At 45.3% G+C, this 25059-nt stretch overlaps 1 protein-coding gene across 1 annotated transcript in view; it reads left to right on the plus strand.

Annotated features, from left to right (window-relative positions):
- Positions 1-25059, plus strand: part of efna5b (ephrin-A5b) — a gene marked incomplete at both ends in the record, with an annotated part of 83533 nt that overhangs the window by 54009 nt on the left and 4465 nt on the right. Inside the window, one exon of the mRNA XM_079221769.1 lies at positions 15489-15781. Within this exon, the coding sequence (XP_079077895.1) occupies positions 15489-15781 (293 nt within the window). The remainder of the gene's footprint in view (positions 1-15488; positions 15782-25059) is intronic.

Raw genomic sequence — 25059 nt, forward strand, 5'->3', positions numbered from 1 at the left:
GGACGAGATAAAGCCGCATCTGTTAACAGCCGAGTGACGTCAGAAACTGTAAAGCATGCAGGTGAGGGGCGTGAGTGATTAATGCAAGACATGATTTGTGTTTGAATTGATCCCCGACACCTGTGGGTGCTTTCAGCCAACCCTCCTAAGTACACTGCTGACTTGATATGGATCATCGCCACACACACACACACACACACACACACACTTGACTAATGCCTCAACTGGGACATCTCTCCCAGGCATCTGTGTGTCTGCGAGTGTGTGTCGGTGTTGAAGGGGCCCCCGCTGTGCCCTGATGGGGACATCAGTAGCAGGCAGTTTAGGCTTTCGACACACTGGCATCAGAGTGTGGAGGACGAGCAGCAGGTGGAGGGAGACGGGCAACAAAATGGAGGACAGGCCAAAGCTATCGCATGGGACAGACGCTTGTAAATATGACCAAATATCGCCACAAATAAACTTGATCGAAGGTTGAAAAATAAATTTGAAGTGATGTGAAACCAATGTAGCCCCAAATTATTCAAGATTGCCGTAATAATACACCGTATGTACCGTGTGCAGCGCAACACATGGTCTTAGTTTGTCGTTAAGTGACAATCGGGCCCCTCTTTCATACGACTGATTGATAGACATTTTGTTTTATGAGGTCTTGCAGTACCCAGCCGCGGTATGTGGCGAACGTGCAGTATGCTGCGTTGAGGCAGGAGGCCCTGACAGCCAGCTCAGGTCAGAGGATGAGAAGGAGACAGCTGGGGAGGAGTGTATGTTCAGGGATGGATGGAAGGCATTCGCCAACTGCGCTAACTTTAGACCACACATGTCGGTAAACCTCCCCAAACCTGTCCACAGCGTGTCACCACTTGCTTCCATAAAACCCCCCTTTGTGCGTCTGATTGTGTGTGTGTGTGTGTGTGTGCGTGGGAGGGTATATTGGGGAGCATTTCTCAGTTTGCCCAAACCAACCAGAGTGTATAAACAGAAAAAGCACAACGGGGCCGAATCATTTGCTAGCATAACAAATGCCGTCTCCGTGTTGAAATGTCATTTTCATTACCCAGAAGCTTATTGTTTCAATTTCCTGCTCTGCGAGTTCAAAAGTTCACGATCTCACAGTTGGAAGTGTGAACAGAATGTAGCTTGTGCCCACCAAGACATGACCTACAGACCTCGTTTCACTGCCAAAAAGCTTTTGTGTCTCTACACGCGGGGAACAAAAAAGGGCAACCAGGCCAATTAGCTTGAATGCAGAACTAGTTTTGGTTCAGAAAGAATCAATCAGAAACTCTATTATCAGACAGATGATTTGGGAAGGGACTTGTTCGCGCGTGTGTGTGTGTGTGTGCATGTATTTGGATAAGTGGAATGATGAGGTTCTGGGTTGTGTGCGCAGTGTTTCCTTGCTTGTGTCTTTTCTTCTTCTCGAGTAATCTTTTGGTGAAGGGCAGTAAAGATTTCAACACAAATGCACAGACACACACATATGCACATAGAGTAAAAGGTCAACCTTTTTTTCTCAAAGGCAAGGACAGCACTGACTGCTCCCACTTTGCCCGGTTTGATCCCGCTCGCTGCTCTGTCCTAAGCGAAACACACTGCGTCGCCTCGGAGGGAAACAGAAAAGGGGAGGAAAGTTCCAACGTTCTTGCAAAGTGTTCATAAGCCGTCACACGAAAAAAAACATGTCTATCCGTAACATTTTCTCTCGGAGGTCATTCGCGCCGGTGAGATTTATTAGACTGTTTGACTGAAATAGGCAGCTGTGCTGCATTGATTAAGCCGTTTTAAAATATGGAACACGAGTCTGCTTATGGAGGATATATAGAACAGGAATTGAATAGAAATGTAAATATATAGTGCGACTGCAACGCATTTATATCACCACTGCAACTTAATTAACCGCACATGGTTCTCAATAAAGCACTTGTTTAGTTTTTTTTGTGGCATTTTTCATTGAATAGAGTTGCTTGCCGGATTCGGCTGTCTGCACGTCGACACTGAACAAGGTCTCCTTGCAATAAACGCACAAAAAGTATCCAGACCCTGACCCCAGAAACACAAGGGTAAACTGCAAAGTGTCCCTGAACTGTACAGTTTAACATCTCTGGATTTATGTGTTTTTAGATTTATGTCATGTGTATGTATGCATGGAAATCTGTGTGTGAGTGTGTGAGTGTGTGCAAGCTCATGTCTATATTATATAGTGACCTTTGCCGCCCTATATAACGCAGACATTGCCCACAAAAGACGCGCAGCACAAGTAGCCGACACAGCGCTTAACCCCCCGCCTGGGACCTTGACAGCTTCTCCATAGGAGGCTGACCCTGAAGGTCCTGGAAAATACTTTGTTCATAACACACACACACACACACACACACACACACACACACACACACACACACACACACACACACACACACACACACAGCGCCTCGGTACATTAATACAGACTTGCACTCTGCCCATGCATGTGTATACAGGGTAGGGGCTAAAGGAGCATATAGCTTTTAAACAAGCATGAGGAATTAGCAGAGAGGCCCATGTGTCAGCACCCCCGCTGACAACAACACCCTGTTGATCCCCCTGGAGTTGCAGCTCCTGACCGCCTCTATAGATCTCCCTCTGACAAAGCACAAGTGCAATAAGACCTTGAAATATTTGTCAACACAAATATGCACATTTTAGAGATTTGGACAGTTTTTTTTTCCGAACAAAACAAGCTCTGTGAACAAATCACCTTGGGCACCTTGGATAAAATGGAATCGGTATTTTTCGCTTCTCTTTCCCGACATTAAATTACATTTAAAAAAGAAATCCTAGTATTAGGAATGCATCAATACCAATAACAAAAAACAGGCCGGTACAAATAGCTGGATCGGTGACAATGGAATTATATGTGTATATATTGCATTAAACACGTTTACACTTGAATTGTAATTTCTAATTTTAAAGATGTCTTACCTAGTGGCTGGTGTGCGATAATATTATGATACAAAGAAATATCTAATTTCGGAAAAGCCATGTTTAGGCCAAGCCTTAAATGAAGGATCCCAGTCACTTCCACTCAGTGAGCACTGGTGTCTGACTGGTTCTCTGTATCCCGGGATGCTATGGGGACTAAACAAGTCAGATCGGTGCATCCAGAGAACGTGCACACCAGCATACAAAGGTTATTGTTGCATGAATGCAAACATCCTTGTTTTACAGCGGTGCTCAGAATTAAAACAGATCTCTCCCACGTCTAGAAACAGCAGTCCCTTGTTGGAAAACACTGCCGCTGTTGCCTCGTGCCGAGGCTGCTTATGAAGGAATTCCATCATCCCTCCATAACCATCTGCTCTTAAAACACTCTGCCTTTTACACTCAGCAGATGCTCTGGAAATTACCTCTTCTTCCCCCTCCACCGCCGCATCAACCACATCTCTCGTCTGCCGGATCTGCGGTTCAATAACAGAGTCATAACACTGAGGACGCCGGCGATTCTCCATTGTTCTTCAAACTTATGATTGAACTTGAAAGTTGTTATCCGACCCGGAGAGAAGAAGACGGGGCCGTGCAGTGCAGCCCCTCCCCCCTCTTTCTGATCGTTATCCCTGTGATACATGTTCACCGGGAAGATGAAAGTATGCATATCAGCACCTTTTGTAAACCCCGGTTCGGCCAGGATGATAGCTATCGGGGAATATTGCGTTTTTTCCCCGGATCGTTATGCATGTGTCAACACTGCCTTCTGCGGCTGTATTGTGTCGACTATGACTCAGACAAGTCTACGCTGTCTAGACCGATGCAGATAATGGAGACGTGACACGATGGGATAAAACATGTCGCCACATATTCCGTGGGAATAAAATAAGCCAATATCTGTTGGCATAGTTCAAGCCCTCCTCTGTCGGTTGTGCAACATAGCGAGAGTGAATCAGACTTTTCTGAAATTAGCATGGGCTGGTTTCGTCTAATGTAAGATGGCAATGTTGTACTGCATTTCCCTTGTATTGCCCGAGGAGAGCAATTAGTGTAGTAATGAATGGTTGACGTATCATCTCCTTATGTGAATGAGCTAAATCCATTTAATGTAATACCTTGTAACTTTTTTTACGAGGGGCACAAGCGTGGGAGAGCTGGAGGAGGAAAGATATATATTATGGTGGAAAATGTGAGAAAATCCATTTAGAGCAAACATTTGTGAGGAATCCCAAACAAGCTTTGCCATGTAGTTTTAACTCGGCGTCGTGGGGGTTTGACGCCTCGCAAAAAAACATTTCCAGAAGTCTGGTTTTGATCCAAAAATCGAGCTCACGCAATATGAAACCATCCAAGAGCGATGGAGACCGAAATCTAGGAATGATCCTGGAAATATGAGGACCGAGTATTAACCAATGGAGAGATTCCCCTGCTGCACTTGCTCACCTCTTTCGAAGGAGATATACAATTTAATATACAGCTGATCAATACGTTTCACAAAAGGTCAGCGTGCCAGGACGAGGCCACGTACTGTGCATAGACTTATGCAAACAAAAAAGGATTAAAAAAAAAAGATGAACCTTCTCCGTAATCGCTGTGATAATAAGACACCAACTCACAATTTGTTTGCACCGATTTCCACATAATTTAAAGTAATCCCATCCGAAGCGCTTCTCAAAAGGCAAACAGCAAACACATGACAACAGTGATGTATGGACAAGCACAACTATAGCTGCAATCTGTCAGTAGAGCAATTACATCCCACGGATAAACACACGACATTTGGCTCCCCGTGGCTCCCTCTGTTACATGCCTAAAACTGCAGCGATCACAGAAAGCTTGACACACACACACACACACAGTAACACATGCAGTACGGCCGTATACAGTGAGTGGTTTGTGAACTGTGAAAGGGGCGAAGGGCTTTATGAAAGTGGTGACATTATAGCACCCTGACACAGCTCCATGGCAACCTACCTTGAAGGTCAGTGCGCGGTTTGCCCGTGTGCATTCAGCGTATGGATATATATATATATATATATATATATATATATATATATATATATATATATATGAGGGGTGTCAGCGTGGGTCAGTGTGTTCACGGTCCGAGATGCCAGACTTAATGATCAGGTGCAATGGCTGAAAACAACAGGCTCGCTTAGATGAAACAAACACAGCACATACATGTTTGTTTCATCCTCGCTCCTCTGTTTTCTTCCCACATGTTTACCCTTTTCTCCTAAGTGTTGCCCACCATCTTTTGCAGCTTTTATTCCTCCATACATGGCTTTTTCTTCCTCCCCTCCTCCCACACTGGATCTCTCCTGCTTCTCCCACATGGCATGCTTCCTCTATTGTTTATTTTTTTTTCTCTCCCTCTACCCTTTTTTTTTGCCAGTTTTTCTACTCATTTCACTCCTCCATCCATCTGCTGATCATTTGTCCTGGGAGACGGAGTGAGACATGGAGTGAGCAACATAGCAATAACGGAGGAAAAGTGGGCCGACATTCTTCTGTAATGTGTTGGGGGATCATGCACCAATCCCACTTTTTCAGTCCCGATACCGATACCTGCGCTTTGAGTACCGACCCGCTGCCAGAGTTTAATAAATGCGCTGTGTGGAGGAGACGGTCATCATTCTGTCCTTGGCAACATCAGGCGTTTCGTAAATATTGCCGAAAGTAACTTTGTAGAAACTTAATGTAACACATACATTCATAGATTTACTGAATATATAATATGTTAGCAAAAAAAATAGATTGTACACAGCATCTTGGTAAAAAAAAAGAAGAAAAAAGTTAAACAGGAATGAAAATTCCAGTCTATAATATAGTGTTTAAGCAAAGAACTGAACTAAATAGATAAAATCCAACTAAAAAAGGAATCACAGTATATCTCACTTTATCTAACAGGTTTTACTTATCCAGAAGAAAACAGGTGCATCATGTCTATATAACATCACACCGCATTTACATCAACATTATATGTGTGTGTCGCTGTACTGTGTGCTGCAGCTGCTGTGGAGATCGGTCTGGCTATGCGTGACTAGTATGTGAGCATTGTGTGTGTGTGTGTGTGTGTGTGTGTGTGTCTAGTGACGTTACACATCTGGCTAGTGGAGACCGCCAGGGCGCTTAAAGATTGCGACCAACGCCCTACGATACACATAATATATCCAGCAACACGGCTGGATATATTCTGTGTAATTTCCAAATAACTATCACAATATTCTAAAGGAATAGCGGCTGTACTCACTCATCTTTGTAAGTGGTTACTGACGTAAGGGGTTCAATGTGGACACAGAGAGCCGGGTATCACCGTTTGTAAATGTGGCCGTCGGAACAACAGAAAACACGAGATCGTATTATAATCGTATAATAATATTATATTATCGTGAGCCGATTGATCGGTGCATTCTCACTGTCCACAGAAGAAAGGAGCAGAGCAGTGTCCAGTCCATGAAGTTGGAATGCCGGGTCAAGAGGATTTGTCAGCGATCAAACCCCATTTATTGAGCTGTAATGCAAGTTTGCCCAGACGAAGGCCTCGGCTTCATTAAATTCTCATATTGGATTTAAGTGTGCAGAGTCCTCTGCTCTCCGTGTGCACAGTCTCGCTCCCCGAGTGCAGTGATCTTCTCAAAAGTACGGCAGAAAGTGCAGAATTTTAATTTACGCGACGCCTTTTACTTAATGCAGCCACAGCTTTCACCGCCTTTGAAGAGGCTCTTTTTCTTCCATTTAAGGTCCACCCCAAGGACATTATGTAACGCAACTAAGCATTGTATTGTAAGTACGATGAGAAGGAATTAGAGGAAAAACCTCTCATTTCAACATTTTTCTTTTTGCTTTCTTTCAGTCCTGATTTCATTCTATTTACCCTTTGCGTCACCATGAGATGTTTACAATGGAAAGACGCGACGTCTCCTTGTGTCTGTGTGTTTGTGTGTTTGCGTGCGCGTTGCCACCACCTGTCAAGGTGGGTTTGGTTTTGTCACCTTTTACTTCCAGGGGGGTGTTTTTGTTTATCTAACCTGGAACATGTTCACAGCCAGCAGGTAATGGAGTCGACAGCAGACCAGCTCTGTCCCTTTCTGTATCGGATGTCCTTCTCTCTCTCTCTCTCTCTCTCTCTCTCTCTGTCTCTCACACACATTAGGAAGACATGTTACGCGGCTCAGAAACATTTCATTGCTGCTGTTCTGTCTCAGCTGCCAAATACCTTGTCGCCATAAAACAATGACTTATGATTAATGGCAAACACGTCTCCGGCTCGATGATGTACGGCCATTAATTGACACTAACTGCCCACGCGTGACCGCGCATAAACTCGCATGCATCTACTGGGGGCGCGCACACACACACACACACACACACACACACACACACACACGGTCCTGGTATACATGTCAGAGCGTACAGTATTTACAAAGGGACCGAGTGGGCAGCAATGTTTCAGGAGAATGTCCCCAGGGTCTGACAGGATGTTGGGGGGGGGATGTGTCATTTTTTCCCCTGACTCCCTTGGTGACTTGCAGGGACATAAAGAAATCCTTTTACACACAGTGATGTACACACAGACCCACAAACACACACCCAGAGCCATTCACTCGCATATTAAGCCTACACACATCAGTGTTATACAGCCATAAAAATGGTTGTTTGGCAGAGTAGATGAGCTCAGAGGAAGTATCTATTTTTTTCTTCTTCTTCTCTGTTTTGAGGTCGAGCTGCAGCATGCTAATGCGGACGACATCAAACACTCACTGGAGCCCTACATCTCGCCCGTTTCACTCGGCACCAAAAGCAGAACAAGAACTTGTCTGTCGCTGCTCTTAATTCATTGTCTCCCCGGGGCAAAATGAGCGCTGACAGACATAAATGGCAGAAATGAATATCGTAAGATCACAGTCGAGGGTGGCGAGGTGGGAGAAGAGCAGGGGTGACGAGAGCGAGGGAGCAGATGGGGATGGGGAGATGGGGAGGTGTGGGAGAGGGACGGAGAAGTGTAGGAGTCGAGATGGGAGGTTGAATACTTGTGAGAAAGAGAGATGAAGGAATGCATGGGTACGTCCCCGTGTCCCTCACTGCTGACAGTCAGTATATTATACTGGGCTGACCACCTGCTCTGAGCCTGCAGTACACCCTCCATAAAGCTGCAGCAGATGGACACAGTAAAATGCACCATGACCAGCAGCAATGCATTCATACGTGTGTGTGAGTGTGTTTGTCCATTACAGCAGATATCCCCTATAAATATATAATATGCCAACACACACACACACCAGCCCTCCACCATGTCCCGGAGGCATGATCAGTAACATGTGATACTCTATAGGTCTGATGTCTCCGTGTCTTCTCGCGATGCTGTAAGCCTATCGGCCAGTTAGCCGGCGAGGAATGTGGCTGTCAACTCGTATAACAAGCGACCCTCTCGAATGCTCTTCCTCTGACTTCACCGGCCTCTTCTTAGCCGTCGCTCTACCTCCATGCTGGTATTTCGGGGGGGGGGGGGGGGGGGGGGGGGGGGGGGTTGTATCTCTTCCCCCTCGCAGTATAATGTTCGCCAGCCAAAATCCGAGTAAGAACTTGGAACGCACTCTTGGATTTCTAGAGGATGACTCGGCCACCACTTCCATCATCGCGGCTAATTGTGCATTGTAGTCAGGGCCGGGCGACGTGGCCAACACTTTCTACGATGACATCGGTCTGTTGTGTATTTAGAGCTGGCATGTGATTATCCCAGAGGGTGGTATTGTCGCTTCTTGCCCGTCCCTCAGAGAAAAAAAGAAAAAAGAGGAATTGCTGAATGGCTCTCGTCGCTCTTCCATCAGTGATAACAAGGTGAAACCCTCTCCGGACAGAAGGCCGAGTCCCTTTCCTGACAGCTGTTAAGATCAACATGATCAATCGCAACAGTCTGTTCTCTTCTTCCCCTCTGCCTCCCTCCGTCTTTCAATCCTTTCTTTCTGCTCCCCTCGCTCTTTCATCCTCTGACACCAAACCAATCATCTGTAATTAGACAACTGCACAAACTAAATCGAGAAGTGTTAGCGAGTGTTGAAAGGTCCTGAATGGGCCTTTTTTTCTTCTTCACATGTGTACTTTAGTCAGGGGTTGAGTCAGAGTTCATCTCCGCTTGGCTAAACATATTTCCCCCCACGGAGCAAAATCAACAAATGATCTTTCACTTGAGGAACACGCACACGCATCGGCGTACACACACACACACACACACACACACACACACGATAGGGTATCGCAGGTTTGCCTTTTAAGGGCTCAGCGCATTTCTTCTTCTTTTTTTTTGTGTGTGCAGGGGTGCGGGGTTACTGTGATTTGATTTATCAGGCAACAGGAACATTGCCGGAGGATATTGAATTGAAAATATATATATCAGATGTATGAATTTCAACGCGGAGAGGTGAAATAATGTAAATAGATCTGATTTGGGGTCGTGAGCGCGACTGGGCCCGAGCGAGAAACTCAGGCGAGCGGAAAGAAGGAAAGAAAGAAAAGGGGGTGGGAGCGAGAAAATGCAGAGAGAACGGAAAAGGGGGAAAAAAGGAGGTGTAGACAAACAAAGATGATCTCTTGTACTCGGGTACAGGAGGCTTTGACTTTGTAATGCGTGCAGCTGTCAGCAGTGGTTCAGAGCTGCAATCTTGACACTTCCTGTCAACGTTTCTGCAGCTTTTCTTTCAGGCATTTCTTTCTCTTTTTTTTTGGAAAAAGCTCACCATCAGTCGTCCGTCCTTTAAGGTGAAAACGTTGCCAATGCGGCTTTGCGCTGACAACAATGGCAATCTCTCTCACGGTGCGAGCCGTTCCATCCAGAGCTGCCCCCCGTTGCTTTGATTTCCTGCCCGCGTTGCCCTTCCTGTGTGTGCAACACAGGAGATTGACGACAAGAGTGCACATTTCTTAGACTATCCTTTCCCAGACTATACAAGAACATCTTGCGCAGGATCTTTACAAAACTGCTACGCTAGTAATTGCCCTCTGGCTCTCCGGGGTCACAGCTTTTGAGCGCTGCTATTTAGGGCGCCGCGCTGCTAGCCGCCAGCACAATGAAAAGTTCCTCTTTCTATTGAACCTCACTTATTCAACTGGTTAGATGGCGTCGGATTGCTCCGTACCTCCGAGTTCTTGCTCCGCTCCGTCTCTCTGTCTTTCTGTTTCGCTCAGGTTCGCTATCTGTCCCTGTCCTTCTCGCTTTCTGTCTTCTGTCTGCAGCCGCCGGTGCACAGCTCGGAGAGGTGGCTGATGGGAGTTCATTGGGTACGGTGTGTTGCGAGTGTGCGCACAGGGCCGGTGCGCGCGAGCGTGGTCGTGCTTGTGTGTTTTTGTGTGTGTGTGTGTGTGTGTGTGTGCACATCGATGTCACTGGGCTGTGTAATTGAAATGGAAATGAGCCAATCAGCGACTGCAGTGGTGTGCCACCTCACCCGGCATTCACTTCACTGTTCCAGCTCTCCCAAACTCACTCTCTCTGTTTGTGACTCTGTGTGCAAGTGTCTCTATGTATCTGTGTTTGTGTGTGTGTGTGTGTGTGTGTGTGTGTTTGTGCTGACAATAGTTGGCCCTTCAGTTTCAGCCCTGCGGGCCTGAGGAGGCGGTGTAAAAATGTAATCAGTTGGTAATAAACATTATCTCTCTCTCTCTCTCTCGCACAGACACAGACACACACACACACACATACACACAAACACGCCCACGCGCATATGTATGCAACCACCCTCTGTGTCCAGCGTATTTCCCAGGCTTTGTGTTGTGACCCACGGCGCGCATCGACAGCTGTGGCTTAACAAAGACATGCAATTATCACCATTTGACAATTAGCCCACCATCCAACTTTGCTCCTTAATTACCTATTTTACTGCTCGGAGGCCTCCGCTGCCACTCTCAGCTGCTGCTCTTTGCTCACAACAATGGGAAAGATTGTCGCTCATGGTGTTGATACTCGCGTGCCGTGAAGTAGGGCGCGATCGTGGTGGTTGGGGTGGAGCGTTTGTGCGGCATTGGAGGAGGAGCCGATCTTTAATGGGAATATACATGTGTGCTATGTTTGTATGGGTTCTTGCATATGCCATCAGACTTTTTAGTGCTTACTGGTGACGTGTAATAACTAAAACATGTATTAAGGTGATGCATAAAAACATTGCATATTGATCAATTAAATTAGCATTTATTCAATTTACTAATGTGTCATATGCCATCTCACAATGAATTTGCCTCATACATCCGTTTTGTAATATCTGTCTATGTGTGTCTATACATGCATATCAACAGGTTGCTTCATACACACCAGGTATGTGGATATGACATTATACACAGTGTATATAGCAATGCTTGTATTTTTGTATTAGTGAGGATGTTCAAAAACTGAGAATAGTAAAACTTTCAAATATATAATTTACCTGCAAATGATATTGACACTGTGTGGCTGATTCAACTGAGAGAACGTATCATTATTCCAGAAGCGCTCTCCAAACAAAAAGAAATATCGCTGACACAAACGCACATAACAGCCAATTTTGATGCAGCCTGCATTTGAATTAACAATTTCTTTTGTGCCCACCGGTTTAGTCGATCCCGCGGTATCTTTGCAATTACTCTCGTCTATTGACCCCAGCGGTACTGTACCGTCTCCCCTCCCCCCCCCCCCCCCCCCCCCCCCCCGCTTATATGCCACTCCTTGGGCGTTCTCACCGAGCGCAGCCTTGCTTTACATTCCAGTGGTGCGAAGAACGCGCGTTCGTCTTCCCGCTGAAAAAAGCGAGAGCGGTTTATAGAACGGCAGCAGACGATTAAAGCTGCCATCGCCATAAACGAGACACCGGCCGCATCTAAAACTCCCACATTAGTCCCTTGATAACAGGTTTATTTTATAAGGACAATAAACACAGCTTTTTTTCCTCTCCGGAGACATCTTGGTGATGGCCTCGCACTGAATAGACTTTACAATTCACAGCTTTGGCTGCAAACACAGACATGTACACATAGAGTTTTAGTAGAATCTCCTTTAATGATAAATGTGTTGTTGAATAAATGGGAGCCTGGCAATACTATCTACATTATTCAGTCGTGCTGCCTCTGTTTTCGTATATTCCCTCACCTTCTTTTGGAACCCGGCCCCTTTCTCTCCCCCATGCTGTCTGTTTCTCACCCTCACTCTCTTTCTCACTCGGTGCCATTAGCAGCTTCTGGCCGTCTCACTGCTGTTCCTTTGCCAATGTGCCAAGGAGCTCACTGAACTGATAACACAAACACAATGTATGTGCGTGAGCATGGAGGTGTGTGTGTGTGTGTGTGTGTGTGTGTGTGTGTGTGTGTGTGTGCAGGGTGTGGGTTTGTTGCATATGCAGAATGTGTGTGTGTGTGTGTGATACATGTTACAAATGCCTGTCCTGTCCCTTTTATGTGCTCACTCACCCAAACATCCTCTGCTTCATTTGCAGTCAGGGCCATGAGCCACTATTCTGACTGCTGAGACAGGGAGAGAAGGGCAGCTGAAACATCACACACACACACATTCTTTTCTCTCGCTCGCTCACACACAAACACAGTGCACGTACACACACATACACACACGGCTGGGCGAGCGGATGGGAGGATTTGACCATTAAGTCAGTGACATTTTAAAGCAGTGAGAGAGATGCACGGCTCTTCCCGGACCTCCGCCGACATGTTTTAAATGAGATGTTACAGATGAGCAACTCCATGCCTTGGTTGTAAACACCCTCACATTAGTATTTAGCCTACGCGGGTAAACACAGCAACATTTCATGCTAGCTCATGCTCACACCCACCCACACACACATGCACTTGAATAAATACACAGAGCAGAAACCAGCGGACACACATGATCACATTAATGAGAAATGGCTGCGGCGGAGATTTGTCGCCTCTCTTATTTGTTGCATTAATCATTGGGAAAACAACAGAGGGAATTAGGCGGCGAGTGACGGCGGGCAAAAGCAGATTTTTGCTCAAATTGCTATTTGATCTCGGAAACGAGCGGCCTTGTTTGCATTAGGGTCGTGATTCTGAGTCGCTTCTCTCTCGACTGACGTGAACGCAGCCGTGAGGAACGAGCGTGTTCAGATTTTGATCTTTTGAAAAAGAAAAAACATTCTTTTAGAATCAGAAACTCAAACATCACATGGAGATAATAAGCCTGTACTTTTGAAAAGAGAGAGCAGATAAGTGGGTGGAAAGACAGCGACACTGAAAAGGAGGCAGAAAATAAATATAATTACCTTTTCATACCATTGTGCGGCATTGTATTTTCATCAACATCCGAATGTCCGACTGGTATTTTTAGATCAACTGCAAGAAAGAAAGAATTGTCCCCCCTTTTGAAGCTCTCCCGCTGAATCGTTCTGTACAAAATCTTTACGACATAATGGACACTTTGTACACGAGAGCAACAGAAAAGTCCCGTCAAGGCGATTTTATGTATGTAGCCCAATATCACAAAACTGAAACTTGGCTTGAGGGGCTTTACAATCTGTACAGCACACATCGGCCTCTATAATTAGATTCTCAGCTCGGGAAAAGTCGAACAGGGGAGAAAAAAAAATGCGAGAAACTTTAGGAAATAATCCAAAATGCAGTATATGTGTGCACAGAATAGACCGGCATATTAAAACAAAATGAATTCATGAAAACAACTGTCGAGCCAACCCGCTAGACGTGGCAAAAAGGAAAAACACAAACACACAGGACCGCATGGCGGAAGATCCTGAGCCTCCAGAGTCCCCGGGATAAAATTATTTTAGCCTCTTTACACGCCACGACTGCCCCTTGTGCGCTGCCCCGAGCTCGAGGAGCCCTTCATCCAGACAGCAGTGGCAGTTTTCAATTAAAAGTTTTGTCTTAACTCTCGTCAGGTTGTGCTCTTACAGCACTAAAGACTTGGTCTCAATTATAAACTAACACCACCAGGTGAAATGAGTCACTGACACCAGCTGTGTGTGTGTGTGTGTGTGTGTGTGTGTGTGTGTGTGCTGACGTGTGCATGCAGCTGTGGGGTTTGCATCGATCCTCGATCCTCTTAAATTCCACAGGTGAGAGAGATCTATTTCGTGGGCAGCAGGGAGCAGGGAGGAAATTGTGTGTGTGTGTGTGTAGATGGGATCTTGTGACAGTGTGTGGCCTTTTGATGAATCTGCCTGTATGTATTGAAGCCCTCTGACCCTGTGTGGCCTGTTCTAGATCATTGCAGTTGTAAAGATGCCTCAGCAGGCAGCCCTCAGGGACACCCGGGCTCTTTATTTTTCCTATCATGACATTTACTGTCCGGACCGTCCCGTAACCTCGTGATCATTTTGGTCGTCTCTTTCTAAATGTTGTTTTTATTAGGGGGTGTTTTCTCATTAGACCAAAAACAGTTTCATCTTCTCAGCGACACTTGAGTTTGCTATCACTTAAAAAGCAGATGTGTGTACGTGTGAGTAAATATCTGCTGCAATGAGAGATTTATAGATAAAACAACCCCTCCCAAATTTATTGAAGCCGGGAGATGAGAGCGCTGGCGCTTGTAAATTTCCACGCGGCACCGAAAGAGTGCCGTCGAGAGATCAAACCTGCACTCGCTGCATATGTGCAGAGTTCAAACCGCCTTTTATCCGTGATAATTGAAGCAATGTTGACACATCAACACACGGGTGCATGAAGATCAGAATGATTTGTCTACATAACTTCACACTTCACACAAAAGTCAACTTTGGATTCACGCTGCGTTACGATTTGTCTCTGAAATCCGGTTTCCGCGAACATCACTGCAGTTTGTATGAGAGAGTTGGTTTTCTCATAACGTGAACTGCCTCCTTATTGTTGTTCTCTACTGAAAACAAGAACTCAAAGTAGTTGCTACCTACATTGCTGTTGACCAATTGTGTTCGGCATTTCTAGAGCCTTTGGGGAAATACTTTTTTAAATACATTATTTCATAAACAAAGCAGGATTAGAATCAGAAATCAGAATAAAAGGAATTTGTCCTGGCGGGAGGTGAAGATGACATTTAACAAAAAACATTCAATGATGAACATAAAACAGAGTGCAATAAAAAAGGGAGCATGAATATTTACAATTTCGTCCACTAAGTATTTACAATTAGTACTACAGAATATAAAAATGAAGGTTAAAATGTAATTAAAATAAAATAAAGTGCACGGAATGAAGTGATTATGTGGAAGTAAAGTGGCAAGTGTATTAAAATAAAGGTGTGGAGGGATGTGCAGGGGAGTGAACGGGATCATTTGATCACTGGACGTATGGGCCTCAAGTTAGAATGAAAAATGCTTTGATTGGTCAAATTTACTGGTTTATTACAAGTCTGTTTTTAGGACATGTGTATGTTTTCCTGTTGTTTTTAACTGCTGCTTTTTTAACGTTTGTCTGTGTTTGCATTTTTTTCTTCTTCATGCACAATGCCATCTTGACCACTACCTCCTTTTTCTGAAAAAAATAAACGGTTAAATAGTATGCTAATAAAATCTCTCCCCTCTGTTTTCCAGGTTCCACCGTGGAGACTACCACATCGACGTGTGCATAAACGACTACCTGGACGTCTACTGTCCTCACTATGAGGAGTCGGTGCCCGAGGAGCGCACCGAGCGCTACGTCCTCTACATGGTCAACTACGACGGCTACAGCACGTGCGACCACACCGCCAAGGGCTTCAAGCGCTGGGAGTGCAACAGGCCGCACTCCCCCAACGGGCCGCTCAAGTTCTCGGAGAAGTTCCAGCTCTTCACCCCGTTCTCCCTGGGCTTCGAGTTCCGACCGGGCAGAGAGTACTACTACATATGTGAGTCCCCCAGAACAACGGCGACGTATCACAGAGCTGCAGTGAAGCATGATGTCAATGTTTGATATCATATCAATATTATGCTACGATGCTGTGTTCGGAGGCGACTTCCAAAACGCTGCACATGAATTCACAGAAAGTAAATTTGAAAAAAATACTCAAACAAATATAATAATTGCTCCCAGTCTAAATAGAGTAAAATCTACTCTTGCCTCAGAGTTAATAATTCAGTATAGTATAGAGAGGATTTTTTACTCTATTCAGTGTTCATATTTAACTCTACATGATTATATATTTAACTCTACATGATAATTTACTAGAGTTGGATTCTACTCTACATAGAATTCTATATAGAATTCGATTAAATTCTATAAAGAGTTGGATTCAATTAGAATTCTCATATAATCTCATTCTATTCTAGCATTCTATTCTAGCATTCTTTATAGAACTAGATTCAAGTCTATATAGAATTGGATTCAACTCCCTTCAGCTCGTTCCAGCGTGGCGAGAGGTGGGCGTGGTCACGCCGTTTTACTCCAATAGATTTTATTATGAATATTTGCTCCTACTCTACTGGCTACGGTTGGTCATTACGCTCCAATATGCTGAAATCGTCCTCCTTTAGAGGAAAATAATAATAACTCCGGAAAAATTACTCCCCCGTTTTCCCTGTGTAGAGCGCCAAATAGCCCGACTTGACACGGATTACAAACCTAAATGGCGCTTTCCTGACATAATGTTATTCTTTTAACACACCGAGTAAGAGCGATAGAGACACGCACCCTGTTCCTAACCGGTGTTTTCACAGCTCCACCACAGAGCTTTGGAGAGCGGCATTACAGTGATCCCAGTAGGCGCTCTCATGCTGTGCTTTCAGCCAAGCTTTTCACGCGGCTCTCAGCACTCGCGGTAGAAGTCTTCCCTAAAATGGCAATGGAATTCGCATGGCGGCAGTTAAATTGAGACAGTTTGAAAAAGTTATACCTCGCTTCCCCCCCTGCCGCACAGCACTGTATCCCTCGGAAAAACAAAAAAGGAGTGCCCTCCCCTCCACATTATGTTATGCTCTTATTCATCTCGCGTTAGACGTTAAGTTGTCTGCTTCTTGGCGTCGAAACTGAGCCTAACCGAGTTCATCGGAAGTTGAAGCCCCTGGGAAATTAGGTTTTTATCAAAGCAAGGTGATAGAGTGGAATTGAGTTGAGTTGAGACGATACGGAGGAGTTACTGTCGGTGTGCGCAGTGGCCGCCACTCGCTCAAAACACATTTGTCACAGGGATAACGCTGATATTACAAAAAAGGAAGCACGGTTACGCTCTCATATTGGTGGCATTAGTGCAATACCATGCAGTGCGCTGCGTTATTGCTTCAGCTGTTGAGGGAAAGTTGAAACTTTAGTGGGCCAACGTATGAGGGAACATTGTATGAATTCCTTCCCAGCGAGGGGGTGTCACTTTTGACAGTTAAGGCTCTCCTGTTAAATGCTGCCTGTGTGTGTTTATCAGGAGAGTTTGGACGTGTGGTGTTAACGCAGATGGAGGTGGCTGTCAAGCGGCCGCCTCTTTGCCTTCTCTCCTCCGCTCTGATACGGCGTTGAGCGAGTCTGGAGTCTGTTTTCTAAATTGACACCTTTTTATGAAGCAGTTAACCTGACAGCCAGCCAAGACGCCTGTACTTTATTCATTTAATCTCTCTCTTTCTCTCTCTCTTTCTCCCTCCTTGCTCCGTAACACTTAAGAGCTAGAGACTGTAAAAATAAAATAATCGAAACACAAGAGTGCCTCCGTAATGTTTGCCGTTGTTTCCGCTGTGAATGGGTGTTTTCTCTCTCAAGCTTGTCCACACAACAAATAGCCCGAGCTCTTTTCTAGAAGCCTTTCAACAACCAGGGGTTTGGACATTCGTCTATTAAAAAGTAACCAGATTTCCCTTTGCTTTTATAGCCGATTTGCATTGACAGTCATACTAAATGAGACAATGGAAAAATGAAAGTCTCTGAAGTTGGGAGCGTAGATGGGGGTTAGGGAAGGGTCATGCAATTCATCCACTCCTGCAAGTCACTATTTCTAACATATATATCTATTTTTTTCCCTTCCATTTCTGTTGAGAGATGCTTGTCCTAAGGGCTGGATTAAATTACACTGCGACCGACAGGGCTTCCATGGAGCACATCCATTCTGCTGGTGCACGCCATATTGGTTTAGTGGCCCGCGGCTTCATTGGCTATTGAATGATTCTAGCGTATAGCCTCTCTGGCTACTGCGGCGGATATTAAAGTCATCTACCATGAAGTACTCTGACATGTGATTCCCCACCGCCACTGTATCCAGCCTGAATGTTCATAAGTAGCAGGGAGGATGGCTGCTGATGGATCGGACAGTCTCTCTTTAGCGGACAGCATGTAGACCTGAAGGATGAAGATGAAGAGAGGGAGAGAGGTAGTTGCATTACTACACCTGCCAATTTATCTGCAACATCTGTTTCCATCGCTACCACTATCATCATCATCATCGCCAAGGGAGACGGCGGGGGGCGGGGAGGTCTTTCTCATGTCCTAGTAGAAGCATACGAGACCTTTCAGCTTGCATTGGGTTACATCATTCACGAAAAAACTTTCAAACTGAGGAATAAGTAACATCACAGCAAGAATCTTTTTAAAAGAATATAATATTTTTGTGAAGATGGCTCCAAATATATGATTATGCCCAATCTTTTTAAAAGAGCAACACTGAATGCCACGGTACACCTGGAGCAGGTCATGTGACTTATGTGTGAAGAAAACATTTCACAACTAAATGTACCTACTCCAGTAGAAACATAGCAACGTGACCACCCCACTTGAGTCAATTGTCCCGCAACGTTGGCTCACAGTGTGGCCGCGGTTTGGTCTGCCAACATTTTGGGTTTCCTCTGGCTCAAGCATCCAATATCTGTGTCCAGGAACAATACACCTGACAGGATTGCGTGCATGCAATGAAGCACATTGAGAGAGCGGTCAGTTCTTACATGGCTGTGACAGTCAACATAGTCTACTTAAACACATGTCACGTCGAGCCTTGCACTTTTGCATTGAGGCTTCCAGGAGTGAAGATATCACTTTTGAATTAATTTAAATGAGAATATTTTAATGTAATATTCGTCATGGCCAAGTCCACTGTCCTTTACGGCCTTGTCTAATTCCTGCTCTGGTGCACAACCTGAATTTACCCTTTTTTTCCTCCACAAGGATCATTCAATATTCATCGTATCATCTTTTACTTTGCATAGAGATGCTTAAGCACCCAAGGCCAAATGTCTAAATAATGATTCTCAAGCAGTTATTAGTGGCTGATTTCTTTCATTTTCATACATTGAGTAAATTGTTACTTTTCATTGACTCAAAGTCTGTAATAATGTGTGCCAGAAGCCTACAACTAGCTTCAACATAGCAAAGACATGTTTGCCCTTGTGGGCCGTGTGCCTACATTGTGTGATTGCGTAGTGCAGCGTAGCTAACAGAAAAAACCTCACGCATCATTACCCGCTGCAGAGCTACGCTGAGCAGAAATGTCAATGTGTCCCGAGGCAGAGGTGACCAATAGTGAGCTGCGAATGGGCTCATGACAGTATGTCCTATTCATGATATATATATATTCATGAAATGCGTAATTTCTTTGGTTTTTAATAACACCGCTGTAGTAGCACAGACTTAACGGGGACAGAATATTTATTCACAATTAATATGCCATTTCACTCAAGTATTCGTTTAGAGTAACTAATATTTAACCACACACAGCAGATACCTTATGTATAAACGGTGCCCTTTACACACAGTATCAGAATATTAATCTTTTGCTCAGCACCAATAACTTTCCGTCGTCAAATGACCCGAGGGAATGGGGGGGATGGAAAATCTGCCCCCTTTGGCGTGATTGATCTGCGTTATGTTTGTAGATGAAAATTAAGCTGTCAAATCACATTCCCGCCTGAGAAAATGCCCGTTAATGGTGTTTTCGCCCTGCGAGTTGGATGCGGGTCGAGGGCTGATTTGTTGCGTCTCTGATAAAATTAGAGAGAGGAGACAGGGTTCTGCTGTCATCTGCTTCAACAACAGAAACAGCTTAATCAACGCCAGCAGGACGGCGGGAATTGACTCAAATGGAAGTCATAATTCTTCATTTTGGTTAGTGTCAGCCTCTTCTCTCTGGCAGGTAATTGAGGACGAGGCGGAAGTCAGTCAGGAGACAACATCCAGCTGTGTTTTCTTCCCGTTTTAACACAAGGCAGGGCAGAGAGAGAGAGAGATCATTAACAGAGGAATACGTTAAAGATGTAAACTGCACCACCCTCAGTGAGGTGCAGAGATGAATGGAATGATATCCACATGCAAGCAATTTTGCAAAATGCAGTATTTGCTGTACTGTGGCAGAGAGTGAGTTACAGCTCCGAGGTGTCTGCCTCTGTGACAGGCCGAGAGAGGATAAGCGGATAATTGGAGCACTTCCCGGGTCGGAGTTCACAAGTGCGTTCATGGTTTAAGAAACCCATCTCGCAGGATGCTGATGCAAGCACGTTTGTCTAATATCGACAACGATCCACAATCTCGTTTTTCTTTTTTTAAGTGAATTTAATCTGAAGAGGGCAGCGATCCAATATCAGTGGCAAGAGATGAGTGAGCCGAGTTATGGCGTCTTTGGGAGTGTGAGATGTGTGGCGAAAAGGAAACCGCTTGGTGTGATCCCGCAGTGGCAGATTGTCGCCTGAGCAGATGTCGTTTACTTGCCGTCTGACTTCTTCCCCATACATGGGCTGGTGCTGCTTCCCACAGGGGAAGAAAAAACATACAATCAATAACACTTTTGCGTCTCGCTTGTGGATGGAGTCGTTTTATAGATATTTCTGGGTTTTCACACTGCGAAAAAGAGGGATATTACAGCAACAGCGTTGGAGAATGAACACTTGTTAAATGACCGACAAGGCGGGCCAGAGGTAGGCAATGATTCTACCCATGTTTGGATCTTTTATTTTTTTTATCATGGTGAGGCTTCAATCACTCTGCGGATGCCCCACAGGCCAATATGCAAAATGTGACACAAGACTAAGACTGATCATAAATACCCTGCAAGAAAACCTTTTGATATTTATAAGGCTTTCCTACAAGATCTAACCAGGTATTTTGTTCAGTCTTACTGGACTGCTACATGCACACACAAAGCTCAAACATATTCTCCAAGACATGGGCTCTATAGCCGGCGTCTGATTGATCATAAATCCTGTGATGCAACATGCTCCTTCAAGCCGCTCCCAGGAGGAGGACAGAGTAGAGATCGGCGAGCGGCAGCGGCAGCAAAAACCGCATTAATGGACAAATGAAACAGAGGCCGGGGCCGGTGTGTGCAGTCTGCATTTTGTTAGAGCTACTGGAGGTCTGCTAATAATGATGAAGCGCCGGCGCTGTTCCATTTGCGGTTTTTCGGGGAGGAAACATGCATATGGACACCATCATAACTCAGCCCTTTCATTCATTCACGTGAAAAAGCAACCCTGTCGTCGGGACTCAGAAATGATCCAGCAACATGGAGTAATGTGGGAGAAAGACACACACACACACACATACACACTCGCATGGCTACACATCCAAAAAATCCATACACATGCATGAACAGACACACATAAAAGGCACACAGATGCGAGCTGTCTGGAATGCATTATTATAATCCTGATAGATGGATCGACATTCCATCACCTCTGGCTCCACTGGTTACTACATCATTTATTGTCTCCCCCTTTTAATCTAATCTCTCTTTGGAGTTTAGGACAGTACTAACAAACTAACTCCCTCCCCGCGTCTCTTTTGCAGCAGATTCTTCTGCCCTTCATATTGCACGGTACGGACACGATGGCCATGTACACAGACCTGTGGCAAATAGAAGAGAAAACCTTGAATGAAGCTCAACGCATGCGAGCGCCTTCCATACAGGGCACAAGGTGGTTAATGCATTGGTTTGTTGGCGTATGAAAAGGATGTGAGTCATGTGTTTAACCACCTCAAGATGTCAAGTGAACGCCCATTAGAGATTTTTGGATGGACGGAGTTTAACGGCGCTCTTCATAGCCGACATCAAAAGCAACAAATGATGGAGTCCGATAGATGTGCTGTGGAAGTCCGTGGGGTGGTCCAACGCCTTACTGAGACGCTTTATTTTGAAATGTATTTAATCTGTCACCAGTCTGACTATGCACACACAGTTCGGTCATGACAGGCCCATCGGAGTTTCAAGAATAAACTGGAAACAGTCCACCAGCGAGCGAGCCCATTGGCCAGATTTGGGTTATTAATACGGCCGCGAGCAAAGTGACGCCGCACTTGTTGACAGCCCCGGAGAAAGCCGAGCGAGCGAGAAAAGTCTCTAATCAAGTTACTTTGAGCTCGACCGGCAATAAAGTAGTCGTCACTTCTTCGTCTTGCCGAGAGATCAGAGGAAAAGTAGGGCGGGCGGAGGGCTGTGATTCAGAGGCCACGCGGTTCCTCTCAGCACAATATGATTCATGCTCCGGACGGCCGTCTCCAGGAGCTGATTATGATTCACTGCAACAACGACAAGGACACGTTATCCTTGGCCATTAAACCATTAATGCATATATTATTAACCCAGTGCATTGGTCATTATTTTTAATTGGTTATTGTTCATTTATTCATTCGTTTTCATCCTCTCTCTCTATTGCAATGCCCACATTTGCGCTCGCGCACACATCCACGCACAGATTTTCCTCGTTTATTCAGTGGGGAGGGATACCCGAGCCATAACAATAATATTTTGATTCTGCGGGGTACACTAAGTGCAGTAATGACACGTCATTGTGTAGAGTGATTTATTATTTGTGTGCCAACTCCCCTCAGATTAATAAATCACCAAGTTCATTGTAATTTGAGTGCGAGGACGCGAATGAGTTGATGACATTCAAGGGTTCTCAGACCTTCCAGGCGCTTTTGATTTTTCGAGAAGAGAGAGCAGCAATTTGTTGGATTGTCATTATGGGATCTTTCACAAAATGACGATACTTGATGTAGATTGACATAGTAGCGAGGAGGAAATAATTGTGTGTCGCATCGACGTACAACGGTGTGAGGGAACTAGTGCGATGTTTAATTAGGCTTTATCGATTTCAACTCACTTTTACCTCTCGGCTCACGTGCCCCACCCCTTCCCTTCCCTTGTTTCGCTCACTCTTTTCCCCCGTTGCCTGTGACCTCGTCACCTCGGAGCATGAGGAATGACTTTGGTTCACATTTGGCGGCGGTTTAAAGATGCAAGGAGGGAGCAAAGGGCCAGCTATCACCAGGAGGGAAGGAGGGGGGCGGAGTCTCCCTCGGCTGCCTGAATCCGCTCCTCCCGGCTTCCTCGTTCCCCTCCTATTGTGTGCTCGCTGTAGTAGCATCTGCCTAATGGGCCTCTTCAGTGGACAGTCTCTTCCGTCTTCTCACACGTGCACATTTTGTGAGTGGGCACACACACACACACACAGGCCGCAGTGCAGATAGTTTGCATTGTGTGCGCTGATAGTTTCTTTATGATATTTCTTCCCTTCTTTCTGCTTTGTAACCGGTTGAATGTGGGAAGGACATCTTGTGAAGGACACTCAGTAATTCTGTATCATACTTCATTTCTTATGGGTTTGTTATGTACTGCATGCGTGTGCTATTGTAGGCATTAACAAGGTTCTTTTGGACAGTGCAGCGGATGATATTACCTACTGGAGGAGGTCATATAAATATTCTCTCCCTCTCTCTCGGTCTGAAACTCCCCCTCCTCTCTTGAATTCAAGGTTTTCTTCCACGTGTTTGGTTCAACATTGTCCTTTTGTAAATGATTCCATACCCTGAAACCAGAACGTGGAACGGTAATGAATCCCAGCAGTGATTTCTGTCCACGGAATAGAGGAAATGTATTCTGGCTGCATACTGTCTAATTAACTGGATGGAGACGTGGGTAGACAATGCTGCAAAGGGTCTAGAGAGTAACACTGTGTGTGTGTGTGTGTGTGTTTTGATCAATGTGTGTCCTCGCTCTTGGACACCGGTTTACATAAACTCCTGGACCTACACTCTGACGGGTTCGCATGATATAAGCCACATGAGTAATCTCTGCGAATCAAAGACAAAGCCAGCAGCCTTTTTTTCCGCATTTTTTCTTCAGAGGGCTGGCAGAATTAGCTCGCTAGGAATGCTAGCGCTGGACACGACATTACAGGGCATTCTGTTTAACCCACCGCGTCCTCCTAACAAATAAGCAGGGATCAAAGGATTAGAGCACCATTATTAAAGCCAGCTGGAGACCTGAAGCCGACTACAGGCATGCTAACACGATGCTATTAATGTAACGTGTGCACGTGATGGCATACGAGTCTCTGCAAGGCCTTCCTGTTGTCACCGCGTGTTTAGCTGTGCGGACAAGTTGTCTCAACGGATTGTTTACTGATGTTGTAGTGGACCACTGCAACTCTCTTCAACGTGGCTGTCAAAGGAGGGCACTGGAAACTATATTAAAGCGTCTGTGCTCGCTAATCTGCAATATTGCATTTGGCGCTGTGGTTTGTGGTGACACTGCCATATGTCTGCTGCTCAGCAATGGTTCCCTGACTGTGAGAAAAACCCCAGATGACACCTGAGTCGAAAGAAATAACAAACAAAGCCTCTCCTCGCAGTTTGATTGACTCGCCCCGCAGTATTCTTTTACAGCTGAGCCATTACAGCTCCTAAATGACGGATAAGAAATCAATATCCCACCATGATATCATCTTGTGTATTTAGCCAGTGTAAACTTTGCTTTTAGCTCCCCATCGCTGCAGACGCACGCGTTCATGTCCGCGTGTCTGGAATGTGTTGTCGAGTCTTTCATTGAAAGGCAACGGAAATGTGTTTTCCAGATAACATTACAGTTGCAATAAAGCTTGGCTTGGGCTGTGATTGAAACAATGCTGCGCCTAAGCCGCACTGAGCCCACCTGTTTGTTCTTCCGTAATTGGATTCTGCTTCATTCCATTTGCCTTAATGCTGATGCATAATGCAGTGTACTGAGGGGACCAGCCATTACCAGCCAGGGGACAAGGCTTGGAGGAGTAACCCGACCTCGCCCCGCCCAACTCTGGGACATCTTTTCAGGGCCTCTGTCCTTCAGAGCAGCCACTTGCTCCGGCTGGATGGATTGATGGTTGAGGCTGCTGGCCTGATGGGGACCAGAATAGCAGGTGTTGATGTTACGGCCTGCAAGAACAATAAGCTGGCTCTCAGCAGCAT

Source organism: Taurulus bubalis, assembly GCF_910589615.1.
Source record: "Taurulus bubalis genome assembly, chromosome: 8".
Taxonomy (NCBI): Eukaryota; Metazoa; Chordata; class Actinopteri; order Perciformes; family Cottidae; genus Taurulus; species Taurulus bubalis.